The sequence below is a fragment of the Nyctibius grandis genome, chromosome 17 (genome assembly GCF_013368605.1).
Source record: "Nyctibius grandis isolate bNycGra1 chromosome 17, bNycGra1.pri, whole genome shotgun sequence".
Taxonomy (NCBI): Eukaryota; Metazoa; Chordata; class Aves; order Nyctibiiformes; family Nyctibiidae; genus Nyctibius; species Nyctibius grandis.
In genome coordinates, this window is record NC_090674.1 from 9,303,446 (window position 1) to 9,316,186 (window position 12,741).

At 69.1% G+C, this 12,741-nt stretch overlaps 1 protein-coding gene across 1 annotated transcript; it reads right to left on the reverse strand.

Annotated features, from left to right (window-relative positions):
• Window positions 1-1,085: 1,085 nt before the first annotated feature.
• Window positions 1,086-11,002, reverse strand: EFNA3 (ephrin A3). The gene is made up of 5 exons (XM_068415029.1): window positions 10,881-11,002; window positions 2,671-2,960; window positions 2,108-2,173; window positions 1,315-1,392; window positions 1,086-1,207 (listed from the first exon to the last, which is right to left on the reverse strand). Exons 1-5 carry the CDS (start codon window positions 11,000-11,002, stop codon window positions 1,086-1,088), a joined length of 678 nt encoding a protein of 225 aa, XP_068271130.1.
• Window positions 11,003-12,741: the final 1,739 nt, after the last annotated feature.

Below are 12,741 nucleotides of genomic sequence, written 5' to 3' on the forward strand. Positions count from 1 at the left end.
GGACGCTGCCGTGACAGGGCTTGGGGTTGTTTTTTTTTCATCCTTTTATTGTTTTTTTTTTAATAGACTAAGAGCAGAATATGAAAATCACCAGCCAAAGCACTTGGAAAAAAGGTTGAGTTGTTTTTTTTCGGTTGTTTTTTTTTCTTTTCTGGTTTGTTTTGTTGTTTTGTTTCTTTTTTTTTGTTTGTTTTGTTTCGTTTTCTTTCGTTTTGTTTCTTTTTTTTCTTTCATTTCACTTTTTTTTGTTCCTTTTCATTTTCTTTTTCATTCCCATTTTTTTTCATTCCCATTTTCATCTCCATTTTTTCTTCATTTCCATTTTTTTTTTGTTCCATTTCCTTTTTTTTCCCCGTTTCCTTTAATCTTTTTTATTTTTCTTTTTCCCCCCCCAAAAAAAAAAGTGTCTGTGCGTTTGCATAGGTCAAGTCTTCACGGAAGACGAAGAAAAATCCAACACGTTTGGCCTATGTACAAGCCGACGCCGCGGCGGGGCGGGGGCCGGCGGCGCTGCCTATGGTACAGTATAGATATCTATAGGCGCTCTCTGTACAGTATGTATAGGGCCTAGATGGGTATGTACAGGCTGCCCGGCGCTGGGGGGCCCTGGGGTGGCCCCCCCCAACCTGGGGGACGGGCAGGACTCCGGCGGCGGCGGTAGGTACGGTGTGGCTGGAGCCGTCGGTGGGGCGATGGCGGGTGAGTCCCGGTGGGTGCCGCAGCCCCTCGTACCCCACGGTGTGGCTGGAGCCGTCGGTGGGGCGATGGGGGACGAGTCCCGGTGGGTGCCGCAGCCCCCCTGTACCCCGCGGCGTGGCTGGAGCCGTCAGTGGGGCGATGGCGGGCGAGTCCCGGTGGGTGCCGCAGCCCCCCGTACCCCACGGCGTGGCTCTCTGGGCAATGGGGGGTGAGTCCCGGTGGGTGCCGCAGCCCCCCCGTACCCCACGGCGTGGCTCTCCGGGCGATGGGGGGGTGACGGGGTGGTGGTGGGGGTCCCGCGGTGGTTCCCCGCCGGCTCTGCCAAGGTCGGGGGGTCCCGGTCGGGCAGAGCCGCGCTGGCCGCGGGCCCCCGCCGGCGGCACGAGCTAGGAAGCCAGCAGGGTCATGAGGAAGAGCGCGGCGGCCACGGCCAAGGGCAAGTGTTCCCGCTTGGGGCTGGTGCCGCTGATGCTTTTCTCCAGCTTCGGCATCTCCGGGTTGAAGTTTTCTGCGAAGAAGAAGAACGGAGGCGGTGAAGGTGGCACCGGGGGGGTGGTCCCGACCCCCCAGCCCCGCGGTGACGGGGGGACGTGGCAGGGGCTCGGCCCGACTCACCCAGGTCCTCGATCTTGACCTCGGGCCGCAGGGTGAGCTGGGGCAGGGTGGGGGCCAGCTTCTCGCCGGAGTGCGACGCTGCGAGAGGGAGAGAGGGGACGGGGCGGAGGGGACGGGGGTCACGCGGCTGGGTCACCTCGTGGAGTGGGATGGGGGGACATGGGAGGGATGGGGGACATGGGGGGGTTGAGGGACAAGGCGGGGATGGGGGACAAGGGGGGATTGGGGGACACGGAGGGAGTGAGGGACAAGGGGGGACTGGGGGACACGGAGGGGGTGGGGGCCACGGGAGCATGGGGGACAAGAGGGGATTGGGGGACACGGGAGGGTTGGGGGACATGGTGGGGGACATGGGAGGGTTGGGGACATGGGAGGGTTGGGGGACATGGTGGGGGACATGGGAGAGTTGGGGACACGGGAGGGTTGGGGGACACAGGGGGGATGGGGGACACGGGTGGGATGGGGGACATGGGAGGGTTGGGGGACATGGGAGGGTTGGGGGACATGGTGGCAGTGGGGGACACTGGAGGATGAGGGACACAGAGGGGCTGGGGGACACAGGAGGGATGGGGGACACGGGTGGGATGGGGGACATGGGAGGGTTGGGGGACATGGGAGGGTTGGGGGACATGGTGGCAGTGGGGGACACTGGAGGATGAGGGACACAGAGGGGCTGGGGGACACGGGAGGGATGTGGGACATGGGAGGGTTGGGGGACACAGAGGGTTGGGGGACACGGAGGGGTTGGGGGACACAGGAGGGATGGGGGACACGGGTGGCCGGGGTCACTCACCCGAAGGGCAGCACACGAACACCTTCATCCTGAGGCAGGAGCGGCGGGGGCCGGGGGGCGGTGAGGCTGCGGGGGGAGAGCCGGGCTGGGGGGGCCGGGGGGGGGTGACCCCCAAACCGGGCACCCCCCCAGCACCCCAATCCTGCACCAGCACCCTGATTTTTGCCCCCCACCAGCACCCCTGAACCCACGGGAGCCCTGGGGTGGGACGCAGGGTGACCAACTGGTGTGGGACACGGGGGGCTCAACCGGTGATGGCGGGGGGCTGTAGCGGGGGGGGGGGTCCCACCCCAGCACCCCACGTACAGATGCAGTGGGGGGGTCCCACCCAGGGGGTCCCACCCCAGCACCCCACGTACAGATGCAGTGGGGGGGTCCCACCCAGGGGGTCCCACCCCAGCACCCCACGTACAGATGTAGTGGGGGGGTCCCACCCCGGGGGTCCCACTCCAGCACCCCACGTACAGATGCAGTGGGGGGGTCCTACCCAGGGGGTCCCACCCCAGCACCCCACGTACAGATGTAGTGGGGGGGTCCCACCCAGGGGGTCCCACCCCACGTACAGATGTAGTAGTACTCCTGCCCGGCGCGGAACTCGTAGCCCAAGGAGAAGGCGCTGTAACGCTGAAACTTCTCCGAGAACTTGATGGGGCTGTGGGGCGCGTGGGGCCGGTTGCACTCCCACCGCTTGAAGCCCTGGCTGGTGTTGCAGGTCCGGTACCCTTCGGCGTTCACCATGTACAGGACGTACTGCTCGAGCCGGTGCTCCGGCACCGAGGCGTTGTAGTGCGGGCAGTAGATGTCCAAGTAGTCGTTGACGTTGACTTGCACCGTGTAACCCTCCCGTCGCAGGCTGTGAGGGAAATGGGGGGGACAAGGTGGGGGTCAGGGACGAGGCGGGGGTCAGGGACACCCCTGTGCCATCCCGAACGCCGACGTCCCCCTCGAAAGGGCCGCGGAGGCTGGAGAAGGGGCAGGACCCGCTACAGGCTGGGGGAAGAGTGGCTGGAAAAGGCCCTGGGCGTGTTGGTCGATGGTGGCTGAATATGAGCCAGCAGTGTGCCCAGGTGGCCAAGAAGGCCACCAGCAGCCTGGCTTGTGTCAGCACTAGTGTGGCCAGGAGGACTAGGGCAGGGATCATCCCCCTGTACTCGGCACTGGTGAGGCCGCACCTCGAATCCTGGGTGCAGTTTTGGGCCCCTCACGACAAGAAAGACCTTGAGGTGCTGGAGCGAGTCCAGAGAAGGGCAACGGGGCTGGGGAAGGGTCTGGAGCACAAGTGTGATGGGGAGCAGCTGAGGGACCTGGGGGGGTTTAGCCTGGAGAAAAGGAGGCTGAGGGGAGACCTTCTCGCTCTCTACAACTGCCTGAAAGGAGGGGATGGGGAGGTGGGGGTCGGTCTCTTCTCCAATGTAAAAAGTGATAGGATGAGATGAACCGGCCTCAAGTTGCCCCAGGGGAGGTTTAGATTGGAGATCAGGGACAATTTCTTCCCCAAAGGGTTGTCAGGCACTGGCACAGGCTGCCCAGGGCAGTGGTGGAGTCCCCATCCCTGGGGGATTTAAAAGCCGTGTAGATGTGGTGCTGAGGGCCATGGGTTAGTGGTGGCCTTGGCAGTGCTGGGGTAACGGTTGGACTCGATGATCTTAAGGTCCTTCCCAACCAAAAGCTCCTTTCCAAACATTTCTTCTCAGCAAGGGTCATTAGCCATTGGAAGGGGCTGCCCAGGGAGGTGGGGGAGTCACCGTCTTAGTGCCCTGGTCTAGTTGCCATGGTGGTGTCAGGGCAATGGTTGGACTTGATGATCCCAGAGGGCTCTTCCAACCTCGTTGATTCTGTGATGGTGTCATCGTGTTGGGGGGCACGAGCTGGGCTGGGAGGGACCCTGCTATGGGTGCCAGGACACGGGTGGGATGCCCTGTGGGTGCACCAGTGCATGAGCCAGCGGTGCTGGGTCCTGCCAGCAGCCTCGAGGAGGGAACAGACCCAGCGGGACAGAGAGACTGACCCAGCCATGGGGCTGACGGGCACCAGGGACCCCGCAGGATGCGGCCCCCGGTCCCCCCCATGCAGCCCTGGGTGGTTCGGGGTGAACACGAGACCCCGGCGCTCCCCGGCAGCCCTCAAGCCGACCCACCGCGGCCACCCACCGCGGTGCCGGCCCCGCCACGTGCCGTGGCTCAGAGCGAGGATTTCTCACCCCGCTCTCGTTAATCCCGTTAGTTCGTTAATGCTGTAAAGGGCTGGCCCTGGGGGAGCCTCATTTGCATTGATTAGGAGCGGCAATCCCCTCAGATCCAGCTCACAGAGGCTCCGGTGGCTCCTAATCCGGGCCCCGACGGAAATCCCGGCCGTGGTAATCCTCCCCGCCGCCTTGACCCGCTGCTCCTGCCAACTCGTTACCAGCCGCGCTGCGAGGCGCTGGCTCGGCACCGAGCTGCCGCGGCACCGCCAAGCCCCAACCGGACCCTCGCTCCACCCCCTGCCTCAGCACCCCTCCATGCACCGGTGTGACCCCCCACTGCGCCGGTGTGACCCCTCCACCATGCCAGTGTGACCCTGCACCGCGCCGGTGTGACCCCTCCACACATGGTGTGACCCTGCACCGCGCCGGTGTGACCCTGCACCGCACCAGTGTCACCCCTCCACACACCAGTGTGACCCCTCCATGCACTGGTGTGACCCCTCCATGCACCGATGTGACCCCCCCACCGCACCGGTGCCCCCCTGCACCCCATTGCACTGGGAGGTCCCTGTTCCTGCCTCCCCCAGGGACACGGACCGCGGCATCGTGCCACGTGTCACCGGGCTCCCCGTGGTGCATCGCTCCGGCTCAGGGCCCCTTTCCCCACCATCACGGCAAACCCGGCTCCGTGAGCCCCTTGCCCAGCACTTGGGGTCCCCTCACCCTATGGGGGGGGTCCCAGCACCCCACCCTACCCTACACAACTGCCCCCCTCCCCGCGTGCTATTCGGGGAGCCCCTGGCACCCCCGCGGCACCACGGCAGCGAGAACCGAAGCGGGGGGACGTGGTGTCGGCCACCAAACAGTGCCACCTCCCACAGCACCACGGCTATGGGGGGGGGTCATTGAGACCCTGTCACTCATGGGGTACCCACGCGGCACCCCCCTCGCCGCCCGGCACCCATCGCGGCGGCTCCCGTGCCAGCGAGGTGCTGAGGCAGCCGCCCTTGTGCCGCGCGGTGCCGGGACCTTTCATCTTCTTCCTTTGATGTGGTGGGAAGGGTTTTTGGGGGGGGTGGAGGGGGAAAAGAAAAAGGTTCGTTATTAAAGAAATGGCCCCAAGGAGAAAATTGTAATTAACTCCGTGCGGGACGCGGGGTGGGGGACGCCGGCACGGGGAGGGGGCCGGCAGCCGGTGCTCACCGCAGTGGGGCCGCGGCTGTGCCGGGGGAGCTGTGACCCCCCCCCCAGCTCCCCCGCGGCACCCAGTGTCGAGGCACACGCACCCCCCCGGGGACCCCGCGCCGGGGCTCGTTAAGAAGCTTCTCATAAACAGCCCTCGCTAACGAGCGACGGCCCCCGGGGCACCCCCCTGTGCCAGGGCACACTGGCACCGTGACACTGGGGACCGTGACGGTGAGTCCCATGGATGTCGCCGGTCGCCACCGCGTGCCGGGAGCTTCCAGGCACCGGCTAAACCCTCCCAGGCCGGAGAACGGCCCCAAACAGGCAGAGCCACGGGGCCACTGTGGCCCAGGGCATGGCCGGGGGACTCCAGCAGCAGCTTCGGCTCCCGCACCGTGACCGCCAGCGGCACCGGCCCAGCCCCAGCAGCGGGTGGGAAGCCCCCAGACCCTGTTTTGGCGCAGGAGGATGGCAACAGACCCCCAGAGTGATGCTCTCAGCGTCCCATCGCCACCGAAACCCACCGCAGAGCCGGCACGAGCCCCGTGCCAGCCCCCTGCCAGCCCCCGCGGCTGTCGGGAAGCCGCAGCAACAGGCGACGTGGGCCAGGCCGGACCCCCGCGGGCTCCGGCAGCCGGCGGGGCCCGGCGGGCTCCGGCAGTGCCCCAAGGGTTAAGCGCAGCATCGCTTCTGCCCGGCTGCGTTTCTAGAGCAGGGTTTGGCGCGGAACCTCCCAGCAGCCTGTCGGGGCCGGGCAGATGGATGGGTGTCCCCTGGCAAAGCCATCCCGAGCGCAGGCTGGGCCCGGCGCCCACCGGCCTCGCGCTGGCAAGACACAGGCTACCTGGCAAACGGGAGCCACCGGTGAGCCGGGGCGGGGGCTCGGCGCCCATCCACCACCATAAATCAGGCGCTGGTGCACTGCAGCACGGCCCCGGCGGCACGGGGGGGCCCAGACCCCCACCCACCCGCACCCCCCGTGCCGCGGCGGCTCGGCCCCGCGGTGTGGCAAGGCCTGGGGGGCGGCGTGGGCTCAGCATCCCGCGTCGGCGCCGGCAGCGGTGAGGACCGGGGTGACGGTTTGGTGCCCCCCGGCACTGGGGTCCCCCCGCCGAGCCCAGCCGGGTCCTTTGTTTGCCCTTTTGTCACAGCCGGGGCCCCATCGATCAGCCGGGGAACAAACAAGCGCCATTGATTGACGCCGTCCCCCTCCCGTCACCCCGCAACGGCGAGAGGCGAAGGCGCATCGATTGCCACGGCCGCTCTGCCCTCGATGGACGGACGGACGGACAGACCCCCCCCCCACCCACCCGCACCCATCACGCAGCCCGGGCCCCCCGCCCCGGTGCCAGCCGTCCCCACGCAGGCACAGTCACGGCGCCCAGACAGCGCCCGCGACGCAGCCCACGCGTGCGGGTGGCACGACGGCACGGCACCGTGCCACGGCACGGCACAGCCCCCCCCCTCGAGGCTCCGCCATCCCCCCCCAACTCGCCCCGGCGCAGCCGCAAAAGCCATCGCCGGCACACGGTGTCCCCGGGGCCACCTCCACGCTCCTGGGGAGACGGCGGCTGCTCCCCCAGGGGACGCGGTGGCGGGTGCAGGGACCGCGGTGTCACCCACGCTGGGGTGACGGGCACAGCCCACCACGGGACCCCCGGCATCGCCCCCCGGGTGCCCGCGCGCCCCCAATCCCTACCGACAGCCACCTGATCCCTTTAATCCCGGCTAAAGCCCAGTACCTTCCCGCTTCGCTAACGAGATCGATGAGGTTTCTAATTGGGTTTTAATTAAACCATCAATCTGCAACCGGTGACTCAATTAACAACCCTGGGAAGGAGCGGGCACCCCACGACACCCCCGGACCCCAACGCCGCGGCCCCTTCTCCCACGGGACCCCCGGCTGCGCTGCTGGGGCTCGGTGCCACCCAGCGCGGTGACACAGGTGGCACGGCACCCTCTGCCCCCCCCACCAGCACCCATGGGTGCTCTGCACCCCACGCGACACCGGGCCCTCCCCGCACATCCCTGGGCTCCAACCCGCCCAGGCACCGGCACCCCCATCCCACGGCCACCCCGCTCTGCCCCACTCCGTGGCACCCGGTGCCACCAAGGCCTCGGGGACCAGCACCTTCGGTCCCTGCGCCGGAGCTGGGGACCCCAACCCGCCCTGGGGGGGCTCCCGGGGGATGCAGCAGCGTCGGGGGGGGCTGTGCCTGTGCCCATGCATGGGGACAAACCGCTGTCCCCAAACAGGACACCCGGCACGGAGGTGGCGTCGGCACGGGGGTGGCATCGGCATGGAGGTGGCATCGGCATGGAGGTGGCATCAGCACGCCGGGGCCTGGCTCAGCTGGGGACACCCCTAGGACTCCCCACCCACACACCACAGGGCACCCCAGGGATGCAGCCCCCCCCCACCTCAAAATGCCACGCTGGGTGGCACGTGGCCACCCCGCACCTTCGCCCTGTGCCACCACGCCTGTTCCCAGCAGCGCTCGGGAGCAAAGGGCAAGGGACCGGCCAAGGGTTGTCCCGTGCCCCCCGGGACAGACGGACACCGCAGCCGGACCAACAAGCCTCCGCTGCCCCCCAGCCTCACACCCCACCTTCGCGCCTCCCCCGGGGCTTCGCCATCAGCACCCCGACCCTGCTGCAGGATGGGTGCCCGGCCCCTTCGGTGGCCACCCCAGCCCCACTAGCCACCCGCTGTGGTGGCCAGAGGACCGTGGCCACGTGCCCAAGGGGGACAAGCCACCGCCAGCCCCCCGCTCCCCAAGCCTGGGGGTCCCCATCCTCCCACCGAGGCGAACCACGGCGGTGCCCAGGGCGGCACGGATACATTTCTGGGGTGCCTGGCACGGTCCCCGAGGAGCCACCCCGCGTCCCCCGTCCCCGGAGACCCCCGCGGGGCCGCGCAGGGCTGGTTTATCACCGTGGGGTTGCTGGGATTCGCTGGGAGCTCAATTCCGCCCTCCCCACCCCATAATTTATCTCACCCAGACACTTCGCCGCGCGGCGACAATCGCGGCCGAGCTGCCGCACCGCTGAACAATAAATATCGGCGCGCCCGGAGTCCCTGGGACACGCGTCTCTGCCGCAACGGCCCCCGCCGCGCCGCCCCCGGGCCCCCAGCCTCGTGCGGGGAGGGTGTCTGGCTGCGGCACCCCCGGGTTGGTGTGGCCGGGGAGCACCGGCATCCCCCCACCCCGTGCCATGCCTTGGGAGGCGCGGTGGGGCACGGTGAGGGGGCACGGAGAGGTGACCCCCCCGTCGGTGACGGTGTGTGGTGATGTCCCGGCAATGTCATGGCACAGGGGGACGAGGCTGGTGGGCGAGTGGGGTCCGGTTGGAGGAGCGGGGTGGTGGTGGGGCGATGGTGGGGCGATGGCAGGGTGATGGCGGGGTGATGGCGGGGTGATGGCGGGGTGATGGTGGGGTGACGGCGGGGTGATGGTGGGTGATGGTGGGGCGATGGCGGGGGAATGGCGGGGTGATGGTGGGGTGATGGTGGGGTGATGGTGAGGCGATGGTGGGGTGATGGTGAGGCGATGGTGGGGTGATGGCGGGGGGATGGCGGGGGGATGGTGGGGTGATGGCGGGGGGATGGTGGGGCGATGGTGGGGGGATGGTGGGTGATGGTGGGGCGATGGTGGGGGGATGGTGGGTGATGGTGGGGTGACGGTGGGGGGATGGCGGGGTGATGGTGGGGTGACGGTGGGGTGACGGCGGGGTGATGGTGGGGCGATGGTGGGGGGATGGTGGGTGATGGTGGGGTGACGGTGGGGGGATGGCGGGGTGATGGTGGGGTGACGGTGGGGTGACGGCGGGGTGATGGTGGGGCGATGGTGGGGCGATGGTGGGGTGATGGCGGGGTGATGGTGGGGTGATGGCGGAGTGATGGTGGGTGATGGTGGGGCGATGGTGGGGCGATGGCAGGGGGATGGCAGGGGGATGGCAGGGGGATGGCGGGGTGATGGCGGGGCGATGGTGGGGTGATGGTGGGGCGATGGCAGGGGGATGGCAGGGGGATGGTGGGGGGATGGCGGGGCGATGGCGGGGTGATGGTGGGGCGATGGCGGGGGGATGGTGGGGCGATGGCGGGGCGATGGTTGGTGATGGTGGGGCGATGGTGGGGTGATGGTGGGGCGATGGCAGGGTGATGGTTGGTGATGCCGGAGCCTCGCCATTGTGCTGCGCCTCGGCACGTCGCACACACGCACAATTTATGGGGCCCGGGCTCGGCTTCCGCCTGGCGACACAACCTCAGAGGGAGGGGACGGAGCTGCCGGGGGACGGACAAAGGGGCGCAGGGCTGGCACCCCCCCCCCCCCAGCACCCATGGGTACCGGGGGCTGCTCCGGCTACGGGCGAACGGCCCCGCCACACCCTGAGCGCTCGCACCGGCGAGGAGACGGGCGACGGCAGCGCATCCCGGTCCCCGGGGAGGGGACACGGACGCGTCGCCCCCCGCAACGTGCCCGTTGTCACCCCAAAGCCTGCGCGGTGCCCGCGTCCCCCAGCTCCAAACACGGGTGCCACGCACCCCTCGTAGACCCCCCGGGTGGGCGAGGGCAGGGTGCGGCTCCCCCCGACACACGGGTGCGAGGGAGGTGCCGCGGGGCCGTGGCCACCGGTTTGTGGCCACCAACCGCCCCGGGGCTCCCGGTGGCTTCGCTCCCGGTGGCTTCGCTCCCCCGGTGACCGTGGGCGTGACGGCGATTTCCACACCGCACCCCCCCCCATCGCCCCCGCACCCCCCCCCCCCGGGAGCCCCCAGCCCCGCCACCCTCCGCTCCTGCCCCGGTGATGGCACCGGTGCCCACCGGAGCGGGGAGGGGGCGGCGGGCGCCCGTCACACCCCCCCTCCGCCACCGGTGCCGCTCCCGCACCCAGACAGGCGGGGGGTGCGTCTGGCACCGGGGGCACCGCACCGGGACCACCCCCCCGCACCGGCAGACGGGGGGGTCCCGATCGTGCCCTTCCCGCAGCACCGTCGGGGAAGGAGCGGGGGGGGCGGCGGGCTCGGTCCCCGGTACCACCGACCCGCCCGTGTCCGCACCGGGAGCCACCGAGCCCGACCCTGCCGGTAACCCCCGCGCCCCACCCGGTAGCGCGGCCCCGGGGCAGCCGGTCGGGTCTGGCCGGTCCCCGGAGCAGCCCCCGCCTCCGCGGGCACGGCGAGGTGCGCGGTACCGGGAGGGGCAACACACCGGTACCGGGCGGGGGGGTCCCGCAGTCCCGGTGTCACACACATCCCTCCCCCACGCTGCGCTCATCCTTCACCGCGATCGCCGCCGCGTCCTTCCCGGTTGCACCCCCGAGCCCGGAGACACCCCCGGTGCCTCCCCGGTACCGGTACCGGCGGCTTCCCCCCCCCCGCCCTCCCCGCCCCGCACTCACTGTAGGTTGGAGCTGTTCCAGTGCACGGTGTGCCGGTTGCCCAGCGCTCCCGGTAGCCCCCGGTCCGGTAACAACAAGAGCAACGGGAATAGGGACAGGAACGGGACCAACCGAGCAGCCATCCTGCCGCCGCCACCGAGCACGATGAATGGAGAGACCGGAGCCGCCCGCGCCCCAGCGCGCTCCCGGGGCCCAGCTCCGCCCCGCGCGCGCCCGCCGCCGCCGCCGCACCCCCGCGTGCGCGCGCCCGCCCGCCGCCACCCCCGGGGACCGCCTGCACCGGCACCCGCGAACGGCACCGGGACCTGGAACGGCACCGGCACCCGGTAATGGCAGCGGGACCCGGTAACGGCACAGGGACCCAGTAACAGCACCGGGACTGGTAATGGCACCGGCACCCGGGAACGGCACCGGGACCGGTTACAGCACTGGTACCCGGTAATGGCACCAGCAGCCGGGAACGGCACCGGGACCGGTAACAGCACCGGCACCTGGTAATGGCAGCGGGACCCGGGAACAGCACCGGGACTGGTAACGGCACCGGCACCCGGGAACGGCACCGGGACCGGTTACAGCACTGGCTCCCGGTAATGACACTGGCTCCCGGTAATGACACTGGGACCCGGGAATGGCACCAGCACCCGGGAATGGCACCAGGACCAGTAATGGCACTGGGACCGGTAACACAGCACCGGGACCGGTAATGGCACCGGCACCTGGTAATGGCACCGGGTCCGGTAACGGCACTAGCACCCGGTAATGACACTGGCACCCGGGAACGGCACCGGCACCCGGGAACGGCACCGGGACTGGTTACAGCACCAGCTCCCGGTAACAGCACTGGCACCCGGTAATGACACTGGGACCGGTAATGGCACTAGCACCCGTTAATGTCACTGGCACCCAGTAACGGCACCAGCCCCCGGTAACACAGCACCGGGAACAGTAACGGCACCAGTACCCTTTAATGGCACAGGCACCCAGTAATGGCACTGGCATCGGCACCGGGCAGTGGGTGCCACCGCGGGTGGGGGCACCGGGGCCCTGTCGCACCGGGATCAAGTGACACCGGCCTTCGGGTGTCACTGGGACCCCTGTGGCGGGGGACACCAGTGTCACGTCCCACCGACACTGGGGTCTCACTGGGACCTCCGTGGGTGCGGGCACAGGGACGGGTCCCGCTGGCACTGGGGTGTCACTGGGACCCCCATCGGGGGCGACGCTGGTGCCAGGTTGGCAGAGGGGTTTGGTCACCACGGGGACACGGGGGCGAGCGGGAGGGTGGGCACCAGCCACTGGCCACCGGCACGGGCGGGCTGGGGTCAGGGTGCCGGGGGAGCACGGCCAGGGTGCTGGGCGCTCCCACCCGCCCCGTCCTGCCCCAGGAGCACCCACCCGTGGGGCTGGGGGGGCAGCGGCAGCCGTGATGATGGTGGGTGCTCCCTGGGTGCTGGTGGGTGCTCCCTGGGTGCCGGTATCGCGGTGCCAGTGGGTGCTCCCTGGGTGCCAGTGGGTGCTCCCTGGGTGCTGGTGGGTGCTCCCTGGGTGCCAGTGGGTGCTCCCTGGGTGCTGGTGGGTGCTCCCTGGGTGCCAGTGGGTGCTCCCTGGGTGCCGGTGGGTGCTCCCTGGGTGCCAGTGGGTGCTCCCTGGGTGCCAGTCCCCGCCAGCCACTCAGGAAGGGATCGAGCCGGGTGCCAGCTCCCCAGTGAGATCCCTTGGCACCGCCCGGCGCTCCCCGCGTGCCAGGGGATCCCCGCCCCGGCACACGTGTGCACACACGTGTGCGCGCACGAGCACGCTCGCACCAGCGCCGGGCACGCGCAGCTCCCCGGGCGCTCCCACGCCGGAGCGGGGCTGAGCG

Excerpts from the sequence above, each read along its gene's own strand:
- EFNA3 (XM_068415029.1), bottom strand. The coding sequence starts at position 11,002 with ATGGCTGCTCGGTTGGTCCCGTTCCTGTCCCTATTCCCGTTGCTCTTG. Across the intron at positions 2,961-10,880 it reads TGGAACAGCTCCAACCTACA|CCTGCGACGGGAGGGTTACA; the intron begins GTGAGTGCGGGG and ends TTTCCCTCACAG. Across the intron at positions 1,393-2,107 it reads GTTCGTGTGCTGCCCTTCGG|CGTCGCACTCCGGCGAGAAG; the intron begins GTGAGTGACCCC and ends TCCCTCTCGCAG.